The 24870-nt window shown below is 41.3% G+C and overlaps 3 protein-coding genes and 1 non-coding gene across 7 annotated transcripts in view; all 4 read right to left on the bottom strand.

Moving 5' to 3' along the window:
- Window positions 1-3682, bottom strand: part of nckap5l (NCK-associated protein 5-like) — a 65848-nt gene extending 62166 nt beyond the window's left edge. The window contains exon 1 of one of the 2 annotated variants that reach the window (XM_085144597.1): window positions 2751-3682. Coding sequence is in view for 1 of the 2 variants with exons in the window: in XM_085144595.1 (XP_085000721.1) it covers window positions 2272-2299 (28 nt within the window). In the remaining variant the exon portion in view is untranslated. Of the gene's footprint in view, window positions 1-2271 lie in introns of both variants that reach the window. The other variant, XM_085144595.1, reaches the window with a different exon arrangement.
- Window positions 3683-4122: 440 nt separating this feature from the next.
- On the bottom strand, window positions 4123-16532 carry kansl2 (KAT8 regulatory NSL complex subunit 2). Of its 2 annotated transcripts, none has more exons than XM_085144605.1 (10): window positions 16412-16532; window positions 14801-15058; window positions 14455-14627; window positions 13524-13638; window positions 10185-10348; window positions 9940-10103; window positions 9683-9779; window positions 7867-8120; window positions 6089-6342; window positions 4123-4667 (listed from the first exon to the last, which is right to left on the bottom strand). In XM_085144605.1, exons 2-9 carry the CDS (start codon window positions 15049-15051, stop codon window positions 6106-6108), a joined length of 1455 nt encoding a protein of 484 aa, XP_085000731.1. In that variant the 5' UTR covers window positions 15052-15058; window positions 16412-16532; the 3' UTR covers window positions 4123-4667; window positions 6089-6105. The 2 variants fall into 2 exon arrangements, with proteins under 2 accessions (XP_085000731.1, XP_085000730.1); XM_085144604.1 differs by having other exon boundaries at window positions 6139-6342; window positions 16412-16531.
- On the bottom strand, window positions 8735-8869 carry LOC146494202 (small nucleolar RNA SNORA2/SNORA34 family). Its single transcript, XR_014871747.1, has one exon. It is a non-coding gene; the product is annotated as a small nucleolar RNA SNORA2/SNORA34 family (small nucleolar RNA).
- A 465-nt stretch (window positions 16533-16997) lies between the features above and the next one.
- On the bottom strand, window positions 16998-23437 carry ccnt1 (cyclin T1). 2 transcript variants are annotated; one of them, XM_085144602.1, is made up of 9 exons: window positions 23214-23437; window positions 22444-22525; window positions 22229-22357; window positions 21731-21791; window positions 21128-21190; window positions 20989-21034; window positions 20629-20792; window positions 20450-20520; window positions 16998-20364 (listed from the first exon to the last, which is right to left on the bottom strand). In XM_085144602.1, the coding sequence occupies exons 1-9, from the start codon at window positions 23384-23386 to the stop codon at window positions 19054-19056; spliced, it is 2100 nt and encodes a 699-aa protein (XP_085000728.1). In that variant the 5' UTR covers window positions 23387-23437; the 3' UTR covers window positions 16998-19053. The 2 variants fall into 2 exon arrangements, with proteins under 2 accessions (XP_085000728.1, XP_085000726.1); XM_085144600.1 differs by having other exon boundaries at window positions 20989-21043.
- Between the last annotated feature and the right edge of the window lie 1433 nt (window positions 23438-24870).

Raw genomic sequence — 24870 nt, forward strand, 5'->3', positions numbered from 1 at the left:
CAAGAAATCACTGCATGTCTGTTTGGTTTCCACGCATCTCAATAGTAAAGACTTTTCTGGTCTTAGTCGCTAGATTCTAGTCTTAAAGAACAACATGATGTTCATATTATAAATTATGGTTCCCATTATAGCCAAAAAGAGCACTAAAAGTAGCCCCAATGTATGCATCACGTCTAGTTCCATAAAGCTGAAACGGTGACAGCCAAAAACTCGAAGCTTCACCGATACATCCGATAAAGTCCAGGTGTCCCACTGGGGAATCATCCACTGATTTCATATTAGCTGCATTCACATATCTGCCAACTACTGATAAAATACCAGAATTTCACTCACCTAAATCGAATCACAAACTTATTGGATGTTTTGCATCACAGTGAGCTCCAATGTATGCGAGCACAAACCTAGCAGACACCAGTCATCTCCAAGGAGCCACGCCCCAGACTCCAGTATCCATACAGGTAAGTTATAAAACAGTTCAGCCCATGGTGTTGCTACGGAGTGCGAAAAACTGTCCATAGAGACCAACTTTATTTCTTCTATAAGGTTTTAACATGAGAGCATTTTTGAGAGGAAGCTTCAAATTGTGATTTCAGGAAGTGCAGTCATTGGCACTCCACAAGTTGCCGTTAGAGTGGCAACAACCTTGTGAAGAGGGAGGAAGTTGTACTGACCAGCTGGTTGTACAGAGGCCACCTGGAAGCTTTGTAGACGACATTTCGACAGATTGAGACACTTGTGATTTTTGCTGCTTTGCTTTGCACAGTTAATTGATGTACTATCACTAAAAGACTGCATGCAACTGAAACTTGTCCCCATTCTATTCAAAAAATGAGCTTTATTTAAGATGGCGACTGAATGCGAGGGGCCGCTGACCCGGTGCCCATCTTTGGAGCAACCATTTCAAAGGCAGCAAGATCGTGCCGCGGTCTCTAACCACTGTTATCCCTACTGTAACTGTAGTATAGATTACACGGAAGCTATGTCCAGCTTTAACATATAGTCTGAGTAGGATAGCTACTGTTGCCAGTTATACGTCATTTTCTAATATTTTCTAAATAAAACTGTTGTAATGAAAATAAACCCTGCACTGGTTTAATGCCATGTTGATGAAAATCAGTTTGTTGACAGTTGGATTATGAAAGCCAACAAGGGCAATGATATTTTCCAGATGACTAGATTATTTTTCTTTTTAAAAGTTGTAAACAGACAAAGAAACAAAGACAAAAAACATCACCGTTCTTGTTATCTATAGACTAACAATAGCCTAACCAAAATTATCAAAAGTTTTCACCAAATCTGCAAAATCAAATGCAGATTCATGAAGGTTCGACTTCTGCGAATGTCATGTTTAATTCAGAAAGCAGCAGGCAAACATCAAACGTCAGAAGATCTGATGAAAATATGGCATTTCTGTTTGTTTCATGTGTTAATTAGAGAAAGGTTATCCACCCCTGTGTGACTTTTCATATCTTCAGTTTATGACCAGAATGGTTGCATTTTCATTTTATCAGCACAACTACCAACTATTGCAATGTTTAACCTGTTTTAAATGCACTTATTCCGAAAATTATCACTTTTAATTCCTCAAAACATTTTCAGACTTCTCCTAAACAAGCAGATCTGCGAGGATTAGTTGACTGATTACAATCACTGAAATGTGGGGATTGTCTTTTTCCCCTGGTGTAAAAGAAATGATTTAATTATTTTTAATTAGACACAGCGAGTCCTGAACTTTGGCTAAGTGTTTAAAAATGATAAAATGACCTGTGGAACACGAAAATATCTCCCTATTAAAGACTGACTGCTTGGCATTGCGCATCCTGTTGTTAAGCGGGACTCAAACTCATCATATTCATACATGCACACATATCAATTCAGACTGGAGGTCAGCGCAGACAAGCTGAAGTTAAATTCCTCTAGTCTGCACGGTGAAAGTCATATTTTTAGAGGAACTGGAGCTCAATTAGGCTGGTAAAATAATCAAACCAACAGCTCTCCTTCTTAAAAATGATCTGAACTTCACATGATATAAAAAAGGGTGGCTCATCCCTCCTCGCATCCATGCTGCAGACACATTAATTCATTCACGAACATCACTGTGAGGCTGATTTATTCTTGATTTAAACCCTCTGGTTTGTGCAGCGTCAGCCTCCACTCACAGCCTGAATCTCTGACAAAGCCCACACTAATGAAGCGCAGCTTATTCCCATCATAAACTGCCTTTTCTCTGCATCGCTGCGAGATGACAAATGAAAAACGAGCCGCACTTACAGGACTCGGATGACAGTTCCTTTTCCATGTTCCCTTTTCAGGTTTTCGAGGCTCAAACGGCGACAGGATGTATTTCAGCTCTCGCGTAACGCAGCTGAACCAAATCAGATCTGAGCTTGGGAAAGCCTCCAGGTTTATCCTTCTTTTTTGGCCCCTTTTCTTGGGGACAGGCCCTTCAAACCCAAACCCTGCGCCGAAATGGGTCCCCTCCGCCACGGGTAAGCGCGCTGTTACGCCCTTGCGTTTCTCCCACAAACGAAGAAAACGCAGGAAAAACGCCGCAGCGTTTAAGGCTGAAGCAGCCCGCAGCAGCAAAGCAACATTTTCAGCTGTGAATCGGCGCAACCTTTACATTCCCGGTGATGTTAAAACAATGAAGCGCATGCAAACGGATCAGTGTCGGTATTCCTGCGAACCCATCGGCAAGCCGAGCATTTCAGCACATGAAACGGCGTTTTTACCGTTTTTTAAAAACTCACCTCATTTGGATGGAAACTGCCGCTGTGTTGCCATGTCCGGTAAAGATAAAAAATATATTTTTTCTTCTTTTCTTTAAAATCTCTACCTTGGGCTCATTTTTGCGGCGGTGTCCTGCTCCCCCAGCAGCGGCCGCTCTCCTCCTCTTGCTCGCCGTTTAAGTGTTTGGGTTGGAGGAAAAGTGATGTCATTGTATGAAATTTCATTACCCGCCCCACTTTTTTTCCCTTCTCTCGGAGGCTGTCCCACGTTGCCAAACATAACTTCGCTATATACTTAAAAAAATCTTCCCCGTATGTGTGGTTTGCCGTGCCTTAAAATACTCCTGCAGGCACCACCGATATGGACACGACCAAGAAATCCATCAGAAAATAATTTGTGTTTGAAAGAGTGACATTTTTAAAGTTAACACACAAACAGCTGAAAACCTGATACAGCACTCAGGCTTCAAGGCAATTTAACCCAAACAACTAGAAATAATACAACCGCATGACAAAAAGCGGTAGGGTGAGTGTATGGAGCGAAAACTGGACTAGAGGCCTCAAACAGCTATTTCTCTGAAGGTGACCTCAGGCTTAAGTGCAAATCTGGACTCGTCTATGTGGAACTGAAACATGCTCGAACGCTTTACAATACAGCCTGCGTTTACTGGTGTTTGAATGGAGGTGCAGAGGAACAGAACAGCTGGAGAATAAACAAACATGGGTGTGAAATGACTTCAGCTCCAAATTTTCCTCATGTGCACTTGACAAACATGCACTAAACTGCACCAAATCTTTAGTACTCACAGAGGGAGTAAATTACAGAATCCTTCCAATGGTTCCTGTTATCCAAAGCCAGATGAAGGTTTCTTAACAATGTGTGAAAGCACAAACTACATCTGTTAAAGGTTTGTTGTTGATCATAAGCATAAAACAACTTTTATAACCATATATTGTCTTTATTCAAGGTTCCCTTTTCTCCCGCAGTAACAGCTGAAGCTATTAACTGCTTTTCTGCAGGAATCAACTTTAAATCTAAGCAGTGAAGCATTTGCAGATCAGCACACATGTCCTGTACTTTTTATTTATTTGAAACTACAACCAATGAAAATGTGGGAGATAAATGTGGGAGATGAAAAGGTTTGCTGTCCCGCATAAAATGAGACGACTGGTCGCTCAAACAAACTGAAACACAAAACCACCTTAGCAGACAATAAAAATTACATCAAGTATTTCCGTAAATACTGGCTACAAGGGCATATGCAACAACAGAATGTGTTAAAGTGTAATAATGGGAGAAAGTTTGCAGTTGCTTTAAAGTTTTATGGAAATGTGTTTTCTGCTGCAGTGGTGGAAAACATGCCGATCAGAAACAAAGTTACCTAAAACCCCATTTCTTTCCTCATCTTTATTTCAAACCAGGCAGTAGGAGCAGAAAAAGTGAGGCACATTACAATGATGTTTATAACTGAAACTGCACAGTGTAACATTTTACCCGAAACTTCAGTTTTCTCCCTGCATTCCTTTAACATGTCCAGCTGACATTTCTGATCCAAACGCTTCCCTCTCAGCTGACCTTTCCCTGCACCTTCACGACTCACCTGAAACGGCCTCACACTGGGCGACGTCTCATCTCAGGCTGGAGTTTCTTTAGTATGAAACCAGGAGTCTAGTTCCCCACATGAAGTACAATATGCTGAAAGGTTATTATGGAATTTCTGCCCATTGATTCCAAAAACATGTCGCCTACTCCAGCTTTCAGCCTCAGTAGGAGCCTCTGAGTACTTTAGTACCTAATGTGGGCTGTATTATAAACGAGTAGCAGTGACAGTTCTTTGAAATGCTGGTTCATCTGGGAGCGTCGGCTGCAGCAGAGTCGAGGTCTTGGGGCGAATTGTCAGTCGTGTCTTCCTCACCTCCGACTGCCTCTGACACCACCTGAGTGGAAGAACAAAGATAAAGCACATTTACTGCTGGTTCAGATCATCTGTTTGTGTAAAGGGCCGGCAGCACGGTACAAAAGCTTCTTTTAAAAGGGTTCAGTGATTCTCTTAACCCCACTGAACATCTCACTTCATATTTTCTTTACACCACAGCTTTCAAAGTTTTGATGACAGAGTGCAAAATCTAGAGTGACAGACTGAGGGGCAGAGAAGAAATACAACATCAAATTCCCTGGCAGCACAGGACAGCCTGCAGAGAGGCTGTTACATTCCTAACCTGATGCATATGGAAATATTATAAATGCTGCTCTTATTTACAAACATGTCTATGACAGACTGAGTAGGCAGTCTGACACGAGGTAAGGTCTGTAATTTTGTGTTAAGTGTTAGAAAAAAGGTTTTAGTTAAGAGGATTTAATTTAGTCCAGCTGAAAGTGCATTTGTGTTGATGGAAAATGCACAAATCTCATTGCCTCCACCGTATGCAGATAAGTTGAGCTTAGGCTTGTAGTGACTGCACAAAGGCCTTTTTTGTAGCAGGAGAAACCCAGCTGCAGGTAAAGCCTGTAATGAGTCTGTTCCAAGGACTGTAATTGTTTTGCCTCTATTTAGTTTATTCTTTAGTGAGAGCAGCTATGATTCTTGAATACATTTGCTCTCAGGAAATGTTAGAGGGTACTACTGAAACTGGAAAAATTTGCTATTGATGTTGTCCTGGGCGGCTGCATCTTAGTATGTAAAGTAAATGTTATGGTCTGTGGGCCACTTTGTGAACCACAGCTTCACAGACTGAATTTGACCAGCAGAGGTCTAAAGGTCTTTGCAGACCAACATGTACATGTTGTAGCAGTCTATAGCCACTTGGGGGCAGTCACAAATACGCCTGTTTATTGCATGTTTGTTTATATGAAGTTTATTTTTTGTGGTGAATGCCCCCCCCCCCCCCTTTTTCTTAACTGAGGCAAGATTTTATGGATATATTTTAATTTTTTTAAGACTCATGAATTTCTCTCTCTCTCTTTTGAAGAGAATACAGCTATGACACAACACATGCCATAGAATACACCTGTAATCATGATTATTTGTTATTTGTATCCTTTGTATTTGTTCAAAGGTGTTCATAAATTAAGTCAAATCATGTCAATTAATAAAAATCTTAGCACAAAAACAGTGTTTTTCTTCAACACTGTTCACTCATATGAAGACGATGGACATAAAACAGGTTAATTTCATAAAGGAGACTGCATCCTCGATAAAAGCTCCTAAAGGTACGTCTGAGATAGAGAACAAATAAATAAATAAATTCATTAATAAACTAAAATCAACCCTAACCTTTGAGTTTCATTCTTTTTTCCTGTGATCAACCTGAAAATGTTTTCAACACAGTACAGTTTGAATTGAGTGCATCAATGTTACCTGCCACAATAAGATATTCACGACGACAAAACCCCTGATTGAGAGTTAACCTGGTTGTTCATGATGGCGTCCACATCTCTCTCTGAGAGTTCCTGCCCTGAGGTGTCAAGGTCCTGGTCTGGGTCCTCGCCAGTCAGGATGTCCATCGGGGCCTCAGCTATGGCTCTGATGGTTTGGTCCTCCAGGGCCAGGGCTGTGTCAAACTGCAGAGGGGACGGAGGACCCTGCATGCCGTCCCCTTCCACATCCAGGTCCTGCAAAACAGAGATGCCCAAAATTGCTATTGGAGGCAATTTTTGATGGTATATTTATAGAAATCCCTCCGTGTGCATTTGTTTTTGCTTGCTTTCATAGCCATTTGTTTCATCTGACTCAACCTGAGACCAATATTAATGGATCTGTTAACAGAAGGATAACATAGAAGCTTATATGTCCCTTTATATGCAGACAAACAGTGCCTATGTTGGTAATAACCCACAAACGGCCCATTCAAAGTGAGGAAAAACCTGAGTGGGCAAACCGTACCAGCATTTAAGATGCTGCTTTACTGAATCATTGTAACCTGCTGCACATGTAACAGTCTGTCCACTTGCAACCTCTGCCCCACTTGAGCCAGACTCCCTCTCCTTTAAAGGGTTAAAATCCAGAATACATAATTAAATATAATTAATATTTGAAATGTATATTTCAGACTGAAGTAGTTTTATAATAGTCATTAAAGTGGAAGAAATATTCCTATGTAATAGTTTTACAGTATTTTTTTTGGAGGGTGAAGTTTTTTTGTCATTAGGGTAAAATGTGTTAGGATTTTTAAGGATCTTCCAAGGGGGTTAAAACTCATAAAATGTTTCCTACCATAAAGCAACTTACTTCTCAGCTTTTTTATTATTTTTTTTTTAAATTATTAAACAGATATTGTCCCATTGAAAATTTGTGGGCTCGCACAGTGACACAGTGGTTAGCATTCTGTCCTGAGATAAATTCCAATATCAGACCAGGGAGGTGTCTGTGTGGAGTTTGCATGTTCTCCCCGTGTTTGCGTGTGTTCCCTTTGGATTCCTCCCACAGCCCAAAGACGTGCAGTTAGTGGGGTGATTCTTAATTGCCCATAGATGCAGACAACCATTTGGTTTTGTGGTAGCCCTGCGACAGACTGGTAACCTGTCCAGGATGTACCCTGCCTCTTGCCAAAATTTTAATTTTTTAGAGTGATCACACTTGTCAATTTGCAGGTCATCAGTGACACTGTCACACAATTACATCAGTTTACGCTTGGCATTATGGTGTTACCAAACCCTGCAACATTCCCCTGAAAGATCAGTCAGCACTCAGAGAAGAGCACAGGTGTCATCACACACAGATGATAAAGAAAACATAACTGGGTAACTTCAGTTGTAAAAATAACTTGCTCAAGTAAAAGCCTTTCGTCTGCTGCAATTTGTAACTTTCTGTAGCTTTTGTTGTTTGTACTTTTCTGCTCAGTAATGCATTTAAAATAAGTGTGAAGACCAGCAACCTCATTAAACCGAAACATACTCTACTCCAGGACACAGAGCAAAAAAACAAAACAAACAAACAAACAAAAAAAAACAGGCCATGCTCAGACATACTACAGCAGCATGACTCGGCACACTATCCCCTGCTGTGGTGGAAACTTTACAACAGCTTGTGGAAAAACACATTCAGACTGATACTCAGCTTTCACAAGAGGAATTATGTGGAACGTGATATGTGTATTAAAGAGAAGAGGTTGGTAGGTGACTGTCATTTCTACGTACATCGCTGAACTCAAGAGGGAGGTTTTCTGTGGGCTGAAGCTCTGCCGCACTCAGGTACATGTCTTTGCTCATAGGGGTGAACTCCTCCTGTGGTGGAGCCTCCTGCTCGGGCTGGTACATGGGCGGAGGCAGGGTGAGGTGAAGCGGGCAGCGGGGGTCGTCTGACTGACCCATGTGCACAGTACGATCACATGGAACATCTTTTAACCCCGGACACATTTTAAAAAGGACCTGGTTGCTGTCCTGGTAAATATCTGAGCATGTGGCTGTCAAGGAAAATTTGATGATCAAACAGAGAAAAAAAAAAGATAAGAAAAGAGAGAGAATACCAAAAAACGAATTAAAGGGTAAGAGTTGCAGAGAATTAATGGCAAGCTGCACTGATGCTTTTCTGGAGGCCCTCTGTTGTCCAACACTTTCACCGATTTCTAATTGGCTTTCAAATGTCACCCATCAGCATCCAGCACCTACAGTCGGCCCATTTTCATTCTCTAACACCATTTCATTGTAAGTATATGACAGTGAGACAACTGCCTTCAAAAATCACAGTTTGTATTCATCTGGATTTCTCAAATATTGTTCCCGATTAAAAAACAAAAAAACAAACAAAAAAGAAATATCTTAGAAATATTTAGAAAGCTTGATAAACCTCCTTGTTGCATTAAAGTGATGCCTTTATGGTTTTGTAGAGCATGTTAATGATAAAATTCTCATGTCTGGGTTCAGCTTAATCAAACTAAACTGGCTATTGGAAGAACAAAATTCTTAATATTCAATAAAGGAAATATGTTATTCTCACACTGCGAGAACTACAATGCAAGACTGAAAAACATGAAACGTTACGCTTGTCAAAGTAGGTTAAGAAAGATTTTGTTCCTTCCAACTGAATTGATTAGCTCCTTTGTTTTCTGAGAAACAAATCAACAGACCACAGGAAGGTGTTTATCTAGGCTCCCGTTGAAACGAACAGCTACTACAAGCTGCTGGTCTTGATTGGGGCCAAGGGGAGGAGGGCCGAAATGAGAAACATAACTGAAGAGTGTAGAAATCCGCAGAGAGCAGATCAGTCTACATCTGGCTCATTCATTGAGCAGAACAGAGCTTTAAAACACACTCCATTCAAACTTAGTCAAAGCTAACACCTGTTAGCTAACAGCTTACCTTTGTCTCATCAAACCTTTCCTGGTGCATTATGAGGAGCCGAATGAGATCAGCCTAGTGTTAATGTCCAGCACAGAAGCAATACGAGCGGAAATTAAGCAAAGAGAGTCTCATTTCATGACACGTCTTCAAACACAGCTCCTCTTTTCACTGTGGAGCATCTCTGCACTCAACTCTTTATCTCTGGTAACCATTCTTGAATGAAGCCACAAAGCCGCTCCCAGCTGTTAAGAGAATATTACACTAGCTAGCATCACCCAATATGCCCTTTGGCATTAAATTTTGTATCTGAGTAGTTACTAGTATAACAACAACAACAATAGCAATAGCTTATTTCAATCATATAAAATTGTGTTTTACAATGTTTACCCTGTTAAATTTGGCTGTGCATCATTTAACATGATCTTATATCAATGTACATTGGTCATTTGATTAATTGTGAGTGGGAAATGTGTACAGTTGGTACAGTCCCCCTCTCAATACACTATATATTTTACATTTAAACCCACCGATTGGCAATAGAGGACAGTCTGTTCACCGCTGTTAAGCTGGTTTTGAAAAATTCATATCATACGTGATGCTATGATGAGTATTCCACCCATCATCTTTCATTCAGAGATTATTTAGTCACACTATTAAACCCATCAGAGGATACGTGAGACACAGTGTCGGGCCATAGGCAGGCAGGGATTGGTACATCGGGTTCCCTCCATGAAGGAGATGCATTTTTCACTCACTGTTCTTGTGTGTGGCTACAACAGAAATAACAAACAAACATTAGATAATGAAGTAAAACGTAATCATAAACAGTTTACGTTTTTTTAATTATCCCTCTATGACACAACTGTCAGAGAATATAAGTAAAGAAAATGTACAGATTTCTTTAAACTCAGTATCAATTCAAGTTAGCACCTGAGGGCCTCCTTCTGTCACAGCCTGCCTCCTTTCCCTCAGCTGCCGGTGCAGCAGGGCCTCCACCCCGTACCGGCGGCGGTATCGACGCAGAGCTTTAAGCTTCTTCAGGTTCTCCCTCTCCTTCATGGAAAGACCTTCAGGCCCTGTCAGGAGGCTGGTACCTGTAATCAACATTAAAAGGTTTGTGTCACTCAGAATTAAGAGGAGTGAGCAGTAAAAGCATAAATTTGTCCTATGATTACCTATAGCTTCATGCTCCATTTTGCGGTTGTGCAGGTATCTGCGCTTCTTCTCTTTCAGCAGGTGCTGCAGGCGTTTGAACTGATCAATATAGAGGGACTGGAGTCTGATAAGTTTTTCTCGAGTGATTAGCGCCACTTCTTCTGCAGTGTACACTCCTGCGTGTCTGCCAACACATAGCATTGAAAATCTAATGTCCATTGAGTTTCAAAACATTAAACTACTCAGTGTCTAACAATTTAAGACTAAGATAAGTAATTCTTAAATCAACATACAACATTATGTTGTGCCACTGGATGAGCTCAGGTATTAAGTCAGAGGTATTAAGTTATTAAGTCAGAGTCATCACTAACAGCTTGTCAATAAACACGATTCGAGCCTTTGTAGGTTTGCATATTAACTACTTTTTTTTTTAATTTTTAGCAAAAAGAAGAATGTAAAAAGCAAATCAAACTCTGTTCAGAATTTATGTTATATCAAAGATAACCAACTAATTTAATCATTATTTATATAGGGTTGGCAAATATTTGGCCGGGGGGGCAGAACTTGCCCCTTACTAGGTGTGTGAAAATTGTAGAAAATTCAAAATTTTCAACAGACAACACTTCGAACCCACAAGACATTTATTCATTTCAATTCGACAAGGATGACTTATAATTCAAAAACAAAGCATGAAATTGATGTGCTGCACAATAATTGCCAGTTACCAACCCTTGTCCATAGTTGTGCTTTGAAGTAAACAAAAATGAGCTCGACGCCCCAGTTTAAAAGATACCAATTCAAGGCTTTCGATCATTACAAAATGGGATATATATCTATGCTGTGTATGCTTTACTTCACTTCATATTGCCTGAAGTGAAATCTTAAACTCGTGCTTTACTTCGAGCTGCCACAACCTGTTCTTAAGCAATACCAGAAGCCTAGGGAACATCTTTAAAATAAAAGGCTACAAAGCACTCCATATTTTCTGAAAGTGATTACACTTTTAACTCTGTAGCTCACATTCCAGTGAAACTGCTTTTTAATTCAGATAAGAGCTAAGGCTACGTCTACACTAAATTGAAAAACGTGTTTTTGTCTAAAAATGCTGCGCGTCCACACCACCGTTTTCATCCACACTGAAAACGCTACGTTCATATACTGCGCTTGCGTGAAAAAGACCGTATTTTCACGACCATAAGACGCACCGTACTAAAAGGCGCAGTCTCAGTTATGTGTGCCATTACTGTATTTAACACACACATAGGGCGCGGGTTTTATATACAATCTACGCCCACACTTTCCCCTTTAACGTTCTCATGGTGTCCTCTACTACGTCCGCCTTTCAACAACAACAGACACAAGCATACAAGTGTGCGTATTTAAAAATAGAGCGGGAGCAAAACTGAGTTTGGTATTCACATTATTTTGCCGGTAATCGTCATCAATCAAACCCATTGAAGTCCTCATCCTCTGTTTCTGAATTGAACTAAATCTCCATCAAACATGCCAGGTTCACTTTCTTCACTGTCAGTCACTTTCCGTGCCGTGCGGCTCCTCGGAAATGATGCCGGCTTTTGCGAAAGCTCGAACAACAGTGTCAGCAGACATGTTAGCCCAAGCATCTACAATCCATTCGCAAACTGTGGCGTAACTCGCCCGGCGCTGCCTTCCACTCTTAGTGAAACTGTGGTCTCCATCGGTCATCCATCACTCCCACGCCGCTCGCAGCCTTACTTTGAACGGCCGGTTCACACCGATGTCCAGCGGTTGGAGTTCCTTTGTCAGGCCTCCCGGAATAACAGCAAGCTCACAGTTCATTTGCTTTACTTGTTTTTTCACATCGGCTGTGAGATGGGCATGCATAGAGTCACAGATCAACAGCGATGGTGATGCGTGGAAAAAACTCCTTACATACACCTCCCTCAGCCACTCTTTCATCATTTCCTCATCCATCCAGCCCTTTTCATTTACCTTAATGATGACTCCTGCTGGAAACTTCTCTTTAGGCAAAGTCTTTCTCTTAAAAATCACCATAGGCAGCAGTTTCTGTCCATTAGCATGGCAGCCAAGCACAACAGTAAAAGAAGACCTTTCGTACCCCGTTGTGCGTATCGCTACCATGCTGGTCCCCTTCTTCTCCACAGTGTGACTCACGGGGATTTCGAAAGTGAGCGGCACCTCGTCCATGTTAGTGATGTGGCTGGGCTGGATGTGTTTGCTGCAGTAGGAGCGGAAGATGGCCAGCTTTTCAATATAATCCGCTGGAAGTTGCTGCGCTACCGTAGTCCTGGTCCGGATGGAAAAATGGCACCATTTCATGAAACGAAAGCACCAAGACGGACCTCCTTGGAAATGTTCAATTTTTATTTTTTCTGCTAGCGTTACTGTTTTTAGTCGAATGGTGACCGTCGAAACGCTTCTCCCACTCGTTCTTTGCTCGATGATCCACTGCTCGAGTCTTTCCTCCAACTTGGGCCACCTCGCCTAATGTCCGCAGAAACTCAGCTGCGTCTTCTTGACCTGTCGGAGCTCGTTTTCCAGCTTCCTCCACTTGCGAACCATTGATTCATTAATCTTAAATTCTTTCGCGGCTGCTCGATTTCCATGTTCCTCCGCGTAGCTGATGCCCTTCAGTTTAAACTGTGCTTCAGAAGCATGTCTCTTTGCCATTTTCAGGGTTGTTAAAACAACGATGTTCTGCATAACGCACATACCCGTTCTTTTATATACAATCAACACCCACACTCCCCCCTTTAGCGTTCTCATGGTGTTCTCTACTACGCCCCCCTTACAACAACACACACACAGGGCGTACTGCACTATAGGGCGCGCCGCACATTTTGAAGAAAATTAAGACTTTAATGCGCCTTATAGTCGTGAAAATACGGTAAGACAATTGAACTGCATCACTTCCGTCTGCCATTTATTTATTTTCCGGCTCTTTGAAAAGTTGCAGCAAAATGTTGAGGAAAGGTGTCGAGTTTTATCTGGAGCATGTACAGACTTACAGACTGATGTTAATCTTTAATAGGGCTGTCAAAATTGAAAGCTAACAAAACAACTGCTGCACAATGTCATCTGCCATCTTAGTTGAACTGGTCACATTGTTTTCAAAATCCTCCTTTTTCGCTGTTCACACACCGAGGCACATGCGGCGTTTTCAAATTTACCCACTTTGGAGAGTGTTTTCAAACCAAAAACGCCGTCTCAGTGTGAACTGAAGGCCAAAACGGAGAGAAAAGATGCATTTTCAAGCAAAAACGTATAAGTGTGGACATGGCCTAAGCCTTCTATCTTTAACTACAGATTCTTATTCAAACTACACAATGTGGGTTGAGAAGAAAATCTTAAGAGCTTACTTCAGAGGATCCTCGTGATCACTATCGATGCTGTCAGCCTCGCTGTCCGGATCTCCTCTCCACGTCTGGTCCAATACCAACGGCCCCTGCTCTTCCTCACTCAGACTGTCCTCATCTAGCAAGAGGGAGGAATTAGTGGTATTTTTATCTGACAGTTTAAGTAATGTTTAACATCACCCACACAAACGTGTGCATTTAAGAGTCCTCTGACACTCTTAACATCATTGATGCTAGTTATTTCTCTTGCTACAATTTAAATACGACTTGTCTGGTAATAGGCACTGCTAAAAATGATACATTTTCATAGATAAATTTCATTACTTTTTCTTGACATTTAGCTATGACGGGAATTAAACGACAAGGAAAAAACATCTAATAAAACAAAATAACTCTTTCACTGTGACCACTACAGACAGATGTTTGCAAAAAGATGGATGTCTTTAGTTTGAACTTTGTGTACTCGTACAACAGGAAATGAATCAGTATTTTACAACATTTAAAGAACAACTAATTAGGGCTGGGCCATATCATACCGTTTGCGGTAATACCGGTATAATGTCGGGCAATGATAAGAAAATGAAAAATCGCGATAGAACATGGGTAAAACGTGCATGCGCAGTGCCTTTGTTTTCATACGCATATGGAGGAAAAAGCGTGCCGGCGACTTGTAAAGTATTTTGTCTAGTGTCAATTATATCGTCAGTTATATCGTTATTGCAAATTTTCAAATGTATATCGTGATAAATATTTTGGTCATGTCGCCCTGCTCTACAACTAATGAATGAAAGCTATAAACTTTTTAATCTTTTCACAAGTGTACCAAATAACCCAACCAATAAAACTAATAAAACAACAAACAGTCTGTACAACTACATCAGCTTAACCCACATGCACCCAAATTACTATTTCCAAGTCAAAAAGTAGCCATTACCTAGAATGCGGCTGGCTTCAGAGCGTCCTCCATCAACGCTGTGTGACTCTGCTCGGCTGTACCCACTAAGTTGAGACAGCAGGGCCTCCGGTGACGGACCAGAAGACGCCTTTCTCATTTGAGCTCGAAGAGCCATGGCATTCCTGCGAGCGTGCTCCGCACAGAAGGTCACTCTACAGAACAGACATTCAAATTGAAATTAGGAGGCTGCGTGGTACTGATGAGTTTATTTACATTCCCCCTTCTCTTGGGATTAAGTTCCCATTAATGAGATTCACAGCAGATAATGATGAGATTTAATTTGTTTTTAACGATTGTTAATGGCTGATTTAGACCTTCCACCCACCCGTCTTTCCTCTCTGCCTTTGGTGCGGCATTGGGACACCGCTTCCCGTTCTTGGCAGAGACGTAGCTGCACTGTTTGTAAGGCGCATTCTTGTCCTCCAAGATGTGTTTGATGCAGAATTCCAAGCCTTCAAGTCGTGGCTGAGAGCAGGGCCGCTGGGTGAAGGAGCAGGCCTGTGGCTCCTGAGGTCGGGGTGTCTGGGTCACCCGGTTCCGACTTGAGGGCAAAACATGAATCCGTATCCTGTTCATTTCAAGCCTGTATGTAAATGTAATAACAAAAAAAAATATTTTTTTCCTGTTCACACCAAATGTTTGTATGGCTGCATGCATGAATAACAGCAAGAATTCCTATAAAAACATTTGCTTGAATGTTGGAATAATGTTGGCTTCTTTAATGTATTTTTATTCAAACTACTATTTTTGGTGACCAACAGGCTGGTATTTCAGAAACTGCTGATCTAGAGATCAAAGATGGGTCACACAGATCCAACTCTAGGGTTTATATAGAACAGTATGAAAGAGAAAACGTCTAGTGAGCAGCAACATGTCAATAGAAAGAAATTAGAAGAGGACGGCTAGACTGCACTGAGCCGATAGGAAGGCAACAGAAACTCAGATAACCACTTGTTTAATCAAGGTATGCAGAAGACCACAGCATGTCAAATCTTAAACCAGATGGGTTATAGTAGCAGAAGACTGGACGATGATACTCCTGTAAGCTAAAGCAAGCAGGAAGGGATTGGAAAAGCAATGTCTGGTCAATTTAATATATACTGAAAGGCCAGGATCTGATGTAAACAACATGAAGCTCCATCCTATGTTGTATGACAAGTTCAGGCTGGTGGTGCCGGTGTAATGGTCGTTCTACCCACACTTTGTTAAAACCCCACAGCATACCCGATTCTGACAATGTTCAACCCTTTATGACCAGAACACTCATCTTCTGATGGCGGCTTCCAGCAGGATAACATACCGTGTCAGAAAGGTTTAAAATGGTTTTCTGAATTACACTGTACTTAAATGGGCAGGATAGATACTCGTGGTTTTTCGCCTTTTGATTCCAAATAACCAAAATAGAAAAAAAAAAAGTATATTGAAAATATGCACATAAGGGGTCATAGACCAAATCACTATAAGTACTTAAATCTAAATAAAGCTGTATAAAAATAATGTTATTGATTTACTGACGGGCGACGTCAGATGGTCGTTATTAACGTCAGTAAAAGCTTAAAAATGTTACGCATACAACCTAAAGGCAATTGTAATAAGTAATAAAGAGTAACAAAGGTCGCATTAATGTAACAGAGAACGGCATTTCCTTTTAATTCAGATATAAATCGAGGAGACAAACTCTGCGTTAATGGATAAACTCTAACCGGGCGCCACACCGAGCTTCAGCCCGCCTCTCCTTACTGCGTCACTTTAACAGTTAAGACGGCAGTCGCCATCTTTGATCAATTGCTGCTAACGGCAGCTAAATGCTAATTTTCTCATTTTGCAGCGAAGATAGCAAGTCGGTGCCACAAAATTGCCGCATTCCTCCATAACGCCAACGTGATTGTATGCCAGAATATGAACATATCGCTAATTTCTATTTGCGGCCCCCTACCTTTGTCTCGGACATCCGAGCTAGCGTGAGCTCCCGAAGAACACTGTTACGTCGATTTTCCTGCATTCCCTGTTAACTGCCACAGCCGCCGCTTACAATAAGTAACCCCACCCACCCAGAGATCCGATTAGCCAGAGCGCCGGAGTGAGGTAGCCCATTGGCCAATCCAGTTGCCATTCAAAGTGGCAGCCACCCAATGTATTTACACATTTTATCATAGACCAGGGCCTCGAACTCTTTAGCCTCGAACTCTTTAGAACACAACTTGATCTTTTAAAAATAGAAGAAAATAAAAGTATATTTTGAAACATTCAAATGTAAAACTTTGACACACCATGCATTTACAAAATTATGATATATCAAGTAGAGTAAGTGCAATTCCATCAGTTGCTCTACAATGCCTGTATTAACCCTCAAACATAATTTTTTTGCAAAATATAATGGGTAAAACTGTATCTTCTTTCAGGGCAGATCAAGCTCCTAGACCACATTTGACACCCCTGGCATAGATTAACATTAACATTATTTGTAGAGTTTAATGTTCACCTATAAAATGCATTGTTACTGATGAGCCAAAAAGCAGCACTTTCTTAAAATATTTTATTGACTTTGAGAATAAAGCAACCACATTATATCAAAAAAAGAACAGTGTTCACATATTTTAAACGGGAAAAAAAAAATCTCAAAACTTTTTCTTTTTCAGACCTGAGTGTCACTGAAAACACCAAGACATGAAAACACATGAAATTTATTGTAGCTATATGATTTTTGCATTGTTAGGTTGCATGAGTGTCGTCCGTTTTTTCTTACATATGGGTTTTAATATGAAATGTGTCCTTTTTGTGGCTTGTTCACAACAAAATGGTAATACTTAAAATGGAAGCTTTGCCCAGATTAAACAAAATGTTTCAAAAACAGTGGCAATTTCACACCAGAAAATCTATTAGTCTAACCATTATACACGTAACACTTTGTCAATTGCATTGTAGGCAAACCTACCGAGATAAATATTCAGTGCATTTACTGTTTCCCTGTTACAACCAAGAATAATAAAACCTCTGCTGCATGAGCAAGAAGCTTCTCTTTTCAAGCACATTTTCAAATATATGAAGGGGGTAAAATATACAGCTGGACGGCTGATTTGCTGTGCTACATTACTGTAAAATAAGAGCACGAATCCTAAACAATTAAGTTTTATGAATAGGCAATAACCTGCTTATCTTGCCAACAAAATCTGGGTATTGGCCTTCATGCTCAAGAAGTGGAGGTATATAAATAACCTGCTGGTCACATATGATTCTGTACAACCACAGAAAACATGCAAACATGTTTTTATGATGAATGATGGCATGTGGGCAGATAATAAAACAAACCAAAGTTAAATATCCACCAATTTAGTTTAGAGGAATGCACTCGAAAGACAAGTTTAACATGATTAAATCAGACCAGAGTGAAGTGACAGCTACACTAGGGTTTACACTTTTAAAACATCCCCACAATTAGATAAAAACAGATGAGCTATTAACTTTTATACTGTGTTAAAACTCTGTATACTGTGCTTATTCGGGTCTAGCAAATCTGGGAAAAAGTTTTTCCTGACATAATTTCTTGTCTTCTGAAAATTATACATTTCCATATATGATGCTTATTTCTTTGTCTTTGCATTTACCTGTGATCACCCCAAAAAATGAACTCCTGAGGAAAAACAATAAGGAAAGAGAAATAGTCTAGATAGATGCTCTTTTTGTTGGCATTTCCTTCATTGTGACCAAAGCGCACAGATGTTTCAACCGTTTGTGAACAGATGAATGTTCTTGCTATGAACTTAGTGTATCCATTCAAGAACCAAATATGAATATTTTACAACCATTTAAAACAATGACTGCAAGACTTAAAAACTTAAAGTGAAAAGTACAAGCTTTTCCTAATTTACATCCTTTTTTTTTTGCAAATTTGCAAATATAAAGGTTCCAATGTTTGTTTTAAACATTTTTTTTTACATTTTTTCCTCAAATCACCAAATAGCACAGCAAATATAACATATACATAAGGGATGAAGCCATTTTTATGGCTCACAGAAAAAAAAAAAAAGGGAAAAATGAAATAAAGTAAAAAATATATCAAAAAGATGGCTTTGGAGACATGCACTCTAACTAGGCTGTACAGTCTTAAAGAAATGACCATCTGTTCCAAAAGAACAGAGGTTTAATCCTAAAAAAAGGTAGAAAAAGGGGACCTTTTTTCTTTTTTAAAATCATTTGATCAATAAATAACACCCTATAAAAACATTATAAAAAGAATCAGTAAGAAGACCAACCAGGTATGTCATGGAAACTTTTCCAAACACATTGACATCCTCTAATTCCCGTCTTCTTGTCACATATCATTTGAATTTTTCAAAAAGAAAAAACAAAACACTATCTACACTTTCCCATGATTCTTTTTGTCTCACATTTTGCAAGTCCCATTATTGCCCCATGAGTACGCCATAAAATCCTTTGTTACCCCCAGTACATTTCTCTGCTGTCACACTGAAGACTATAAAATGTTGGGTGGCTGGAAAATATCATACAACACTTTATGTAACAAGATGATCAGGATGTCAAGTAAAATGTACATAATGTGGTTTCCTGATTAGAAACTTATTTGGGCAAAGGCGGCAGTGGGGGAGGCGGCTCCGTGGGCAGGGGAGGGGGCCTAGGGTTGTTTCCTCTGGAGCTGCTCGAGTACCGATAATCACCATACTGAGATCTGTAGTCAAACATAGACTGCTGGGACGGCTGCACACCCTGTGCACTCAGCAGTGAGTTTAGCATCTCAAAAGTGTCCTGGTACTCGTTGGACTGGGCTCCGCCAGCTGAACTGTGACCATTAGTGTCAGTTTTGTCGCTTTTGGAATGCGAATAGCTTCCTTGGTGGTGGGGGAGTCCCAGAGATGGAAGAATGTCAGAACCGTGCCCCAAAATTTGTCCGGAGGAGGAAGACAGGGGAGGTAACTGGTAGGGATTCCTAGACTTGCTCACTTTGGAGGGTGGGTGAGATCCTGCTGAAGGATCCTGGGAGTGTGTCCTCTTGCGTGAGGCAGACGAGGATGAAGACGAGGATGAGGAGCTTGTTCTAGAGGAGTCACTTGGTACTTTTTTGCTGCTTCCCAGCGTGCCGCTGGAACTAGATGAATGTTTGTGTGAAGAAGAAAGCGAGGCACTACTGGAAGAGGAATGGTGGTGGTGAGAGTGATGATAATGGTGGTGGTGGTTAGAACGCTCCCTGTGTTTGTCCCTGCTTTTGCCATCCTCTCCTGAAGTCCCCCTCTGCTTGTCAGGCACTCGGATTTTGACTTTGATGTCTGGATCCTGGCCTCGACCACTGCTGCTGTGTCCACTGCTTCCTCCTGATCCTCCAGCAACTGGGAAGCGCATTTTTAGAGAGTCATGCCTCTCCTTCTCCAAGGGGATTTTAAGAATAATGGGTGATGGGTTGGACATGTCAGAGGAAGCGCTGGGTGGATGATGGTGATGCTGCTGCTTCTCCTTCCTCTGTTGCTGGCCAATGAGGGCCTGAGCTGCATTGGCATAATCTCTTTTTACGCTGGCCTCCATGTTCTCCAACTTTCTTTTTTGGGCAGCCAGGACGTCAGCATTCTTGGCACGGTACTCACTCAGCGACACCTTAGCTGGGGCGTGGACCTCATGGTTAGGCTGCTGCTGTGGTTGCTGTGACTGCTGCTCAGATCCACCTTGACCTTTACCACTCCAAGTCTGAGCACTGCCAGAAGCATTCGTGTCCTTGTCGCCCACTGATGAGGAAGAGGAGGCAGAAGGTGGAGCAGAGAGGCTCATCAGGCCTGCCACAGTACTCTCTGATGAAGCCATGGAAATCATGCTGATCATGGTGTCCCTCTGGTCACCCTCCTCCTGGACTTTTGGCTTGGCTTTTGGTGTCTGTCCGCCAGCCTAGAAGAAGAAAAAAGTAAGTCAATGTCCACATTGAATCAGGAAATTTTAATAACAAAAAGAAGCAGCTAAATTTGTGTTGTACCTTCCAGTTGCGAATTCGCTTCAGTCGGCTGGGTGTTTTCTCCAGGATTTGCAGGAACTCGTGTGTAAGTTCTGGAAGAGGAAAAAAAAAAAAAGAAGAAGAAAAAAAAAAAAAAAGAGTCAAATCAGCCCTTTTATTATCTAAACATTTTTTTCTTAAAGAGCATTTATTGCACATACCGTCCAGCAGCTCGAGGGTAACTGTAGGGTCAACATACTCCCACCAGTGTTTGCCATCTGTAGACACGGGGATCTCCCAGTTGGACCATTTGCAGGCGAGGTGGATGCACACACAGGCTACAACAGGCGGACTATACTGCAGGCAGAACGTTGTCAAGTGCAGGCTATATGGCATGATACGTCCAAGAAAAAAAGCAAACAGGGAAAGAGAAAACAGAAAATCAGTGTATTGAGCTTTAACAAACCACACACAAACTTTGGTGAATACCTAGCATTCACATAAGAAAGACACAACCCTGTGCGTGTGTGTGTGTGTGCGTGCATGTGTGAGAGAGAACTATGGGTGAACTCTGAGCATACCTGTTGGTGGCCATAAAGTATGATGTTTGGGCCAAATCCTTGCTTGCTGGAACAACAGCAGAACAAAGAGAGAAAAAATTTATAGACACAGCAAAAACTTGAAGATAAAATTGAGCAAAACCATAAAAATGATGCTCACCCCTGACAAGCTGAGTGCATTTGACAACATGTGTATGAGGATGATCGATGGTGATTTCAAAAGCTGTAATAGAAAGAGAAGAAAATGTAGGTAGACATTAATAAAAGAAATGCAAAATCAATTTATACTTATAATCCATATGGAATACAAATCCACTTCCCACTGGCAAAGATAACATTAACAAAGCCGCTGAAAACCAGAAAATTTGCATTGTGTTAAAAATCAAGTGGTGGGGAGTCAGAGTTGAGTGGAGTGTCACTTTTCATGGGAAAACATCCTGGACAACATGAAAATGTCAACACCTGAATATGAAAAAAAAATAAAAATTAATGGCATGTAAGAAGGGGAAAAAAGTTGTTTTGAGGCTCCCTCTTTAAATGTCTTAAAAACACACAGGTGAAAAAGGTAAAATGTCAAAAGTTAGGGCTGATAAAAATGAAAAAGCTGAAAAAGGAAATGTAAAAGTGGGTGATTCAGTTTTGAAGCATAAATATCACTTCCAGTGCTGCTTACTGCAAACTGTGAATTGAAGTAAAACATGTTAACTATTCTTGTTCTCTGGGGGGGGAATTCAAGGGACCCAGTTCTTCCTTCCAAACTTACCCAAGGTCTGGAGAATTATGCTCTCAAGAATGACCAGGTCTTGGGCTTGTTGCAGGTAGGCCTGAGGTTGAGAGGACAGGCACGTTACTCACTGGGAGGCCGCCAATTGTTGAAAAACAAGAGCAACTGTACACGTTATGTGGCCGAGAATTTCTGACCATTTGTCTGAAAGGCTTTCTGGCATACATGTTTGTTGAAGAAGCCTCAGATATAAGTGATGAAAAGTGAAAGCTACATAGCAAGTACAGATGCTCGAGTTTTACAACTGCTAGACATCACATTGCCTGCATGACTCAAAACCTACACAGGCTAAGGTGTATTTTGCCTTTTACTCTCTCAACCCATGTAATCAAGCAGCCTTAACAGCTCAGAACAAATACGTGACAGAGTAAATGTTCTCAGATTACATGCAAGAAGATTGCCATTTGCCTTATTGTAAGAATTTTTTTTTCTGCTTCAAAAAAAACCTCCCTCGGACAATTGCAGTACAATACTTACATCACTGCGAATATCTGGTGAAGGCTCCTGAGGATTGAGGCAGGCATGGGCCACCTTGATGACATGCTCCAGCTTTCGAGGCTGCTCCTCTACCTTTGCTGCCAGGAACAGAGCAGCGGGTGCGATGACCTGGAAAGGGGCAGTGGAGATTTAAAAAAATGATTCACATTAAGAAGCAAGAGAAAGCATTAAGAAGCAAGAAAAGCATTACTTACATTTCTGTGAAATCTGGTGAAGGACTGGATCATGTAGAAGCGATGCATGTACACAATGGCTGTATTAATTGTAAGTTGAGAGCTGATACATGGCAGTTAAGGAAAAAAGGTAAACAGTGGGAGCAAATTACATAACATCTGTAATGACTGCATACTTTGAAAATGGGCTGGAATCGTCGGTATACGTGTGAAATAAAATAATTATAAAATAGTTATAAGGATAACTATAGGTCTAATATTGCTAATTAGGTGTAAAAGTTAATGTTGATAAGCCTGTTATCGTAGCAGCCACGGAATAACAAAGTTAAACAACACTTTAGCCACAGGCTAGCTGGGATAAAACTCTTGATAACACACAAAGCGATGTTTTCTAAAACTAACACATCTAAAACACTTTCTGAAACATTCTACAATACTATATGTCTAAAGGTGGCCCACTGTCCTTCTAATTTGCGTTTATTCGTTGATATTTACCAGTGGTGAAGCTAACGCTAACATGCTAACGTCCTGGAGGCCGCCGACTACACAGGCCTCTGCGGCCCAAGGGTTAGCCCACTACGCCGCTATCGCGTAACGCTTGTAAGCTCACGTACACCTTGTAAAACCAAATTCCACAGCGTTAAACAGACGTGCAAGACAAAAACAAACGTGAAACCGTCGAACAAAAGACAACAACAAACTAACAAACACCAGCCACACTCCTTCCCCGAGCCGGCTCGGGAGAGAAGCTAAAGTTAGAGAGCTAACAAGAGCTCACGACAAAAGGATACACATTGAGCCGCTGTCCCATGTCCTGGAGCAGGTTCGCCGCCTGTTGTCTGTATGAGAGCTCCTTGTCGGGATCAAGTCCAGCTCGCCGAGATGGGCTGTTGTCGATCTGCTGCCGGGTGAAGTACCATTTGTTGTTACTGCTTGCGGGGAGAGAGCGAAACGAAGCCGCCATCACTGAGAAGGACGAGAGTTTAAAATTTCTGCGCGTCACAGGAACACACGTCACGCCGGGCGGCGACGTCAGCGCGCCTCGAGCGACGGTACAGCAGAGGTCTCCAAAGCGCAGAGGGATCTCAAAACTTAACTTAAAGTCTCATACGATCTCTCTTGTTATTACGCTGTAATAGCAAAAAAGCGAAATCTCCGGTAAGCTAGCTACAGCCTCTGTGCTCCATACACCGCACAGCCCCAGAGGTGATTCTCCTTGTCCTGCATCAGTACACGCCCACTTTTCTTCCTAGGTACTGACTAAAAGTGCACATACCTTTACTCATGGTACTACCTTACCACAAGCCCCTTCCCAAACCCCGCCCCCTAGCTGTAAACGTCAAGTAGGAATGGAATCTAATAACAATGTGAAACACAGTCTAAATCAAAAAATTAAAAGTGCTGCATTAATAAACTTGCTATTATCACTGATTTCACAAAACCAGTGCATTAGGCACCTAGGCCCACCCCCATGGGTGAGAAGTTTAACTCCACCATCTGGCACATAAGAGGAGAAGACAAGTTGCAACAAATAGCTGAAGTAGGAAGTTTAATATTAAAGTTCTCAGTAAGAATCTTCAACTGAAACTTTAAAGTCAGAGATCCCCCACCAACCCCAACCCCAAGATTGGCAGTGTACATAAAGAGTAGTAAAACTGTAAAAGCTTTAATCTATACAGTACAGCATTGACTAGGCTCTATCCTTCAGTGTGTTGCAACTATATTATCTATGCCTCGCTAAGCAGTAAAAGAAATCAGGTTAATCCTTGGTTTTCAGTAAAATGCCCAACTCTGGAGTGATGTTACTCCCAGTTTTGACATTTGACTTCCAAGCCATATGGGACACAGCAAGTCCTTTACTGCTTTTGAACTTGCTTAACATACAAGACCAGTGCATTGGTGGGCTTGATGTCTCGATTCATGGTTGGTCATCCAAGCATGCATCAAGGAAATGCCAAAAAAGTTGATTCTGAAAATACATCCTGATGAACAGAATGAACTTACTGAGATTTCCCTACCTGCATAATTGAGCATACATTAAGACAATTTAACTAACTCTGGCAAGGACCCCCTAAAGCTCCCACTCAAATTGATCCCCAAGTTTGGAAACATCTGTCCTGACCAGAGTGTGCTATACTGGCAAAGTTCTCTATTATCAAACTTATAATTGTAATTGAACTCAAATCTACAGACACACCATCCCAGTTTCTCCTGGAAAACTCCACACAGCACATCATTTCACCACAGTAAGGAGAATTTTAAGGCCAATACTGCAGGACGTGTGGCAACAAAATCCTTAAGGCCCAGTCAAGCAGGCCTGGAGAACAATAAAACACCCTCTGCCAATTACCAGTTGTTAGGGATAAATGTGCATTCCCCAGCACGTACTACTGAAATTTAGTTGGAGGCCACAAGGAGGGGAGTGCATTGGGGGGGGGGGGGGGTCAT

Source organism: Neolamprologus multifasciatus, chromosome 20, assembly GCF_963576455.1.
Source record: "Neolamprologus multifasciatus chromosome 20, fNeoMul1.2, whole genome shotgun sequence".
NCBI lineage: Eukaryota > Metazoa > Chordata > Actinopteri > Cichliformes > Cichlidae > Neolamprologus > Neolamprologus multifasciatus.

Coding starts and splice junctions, on each gene's coding strand:
- ccnt1 (XM_085144600.1), bottom strand. CDS start 23,386: ATGGCGGCTTCGTTTCGCTCTCTCCCCGCAAGCAGTAACAACAAATGG. Junction 20,793..20,988: donor TACTTTATGGCCACCAACAG/GTATGCTCAGAG, acceptor CATGCCATATAG/CCTGCACTTGACAACGTTCT. Junction 20,365..20,449: donor AGCGAATTCGCAACTGGAAG/GTACAACACAAA, acceptor TTCTTCTTCTAG/GCTGGCGGACAGACACCAAA.
- kansl2 (XM_085144604.1), bottom strand. CDS start 15,051: ATGAACAGGATACGGATTCATGTTTTGCCCTCAAGTCGGAACCGGGTG. Junction 14,628..14,800: donor AAGGCAGAGAGGAAAGACGG/GTGGGTGGAAGG, acceptor TCTGTTCTGTAG/AGTGACCTTCTGTGCGGAGC. Junction 6,343..7,866: donor TCCCTCTTGAGTTCAGCGAT/GTACGTAGAAAT, acceptor TCTGTTTTGCAG/GACCTGGATGTGGAAGGGGA.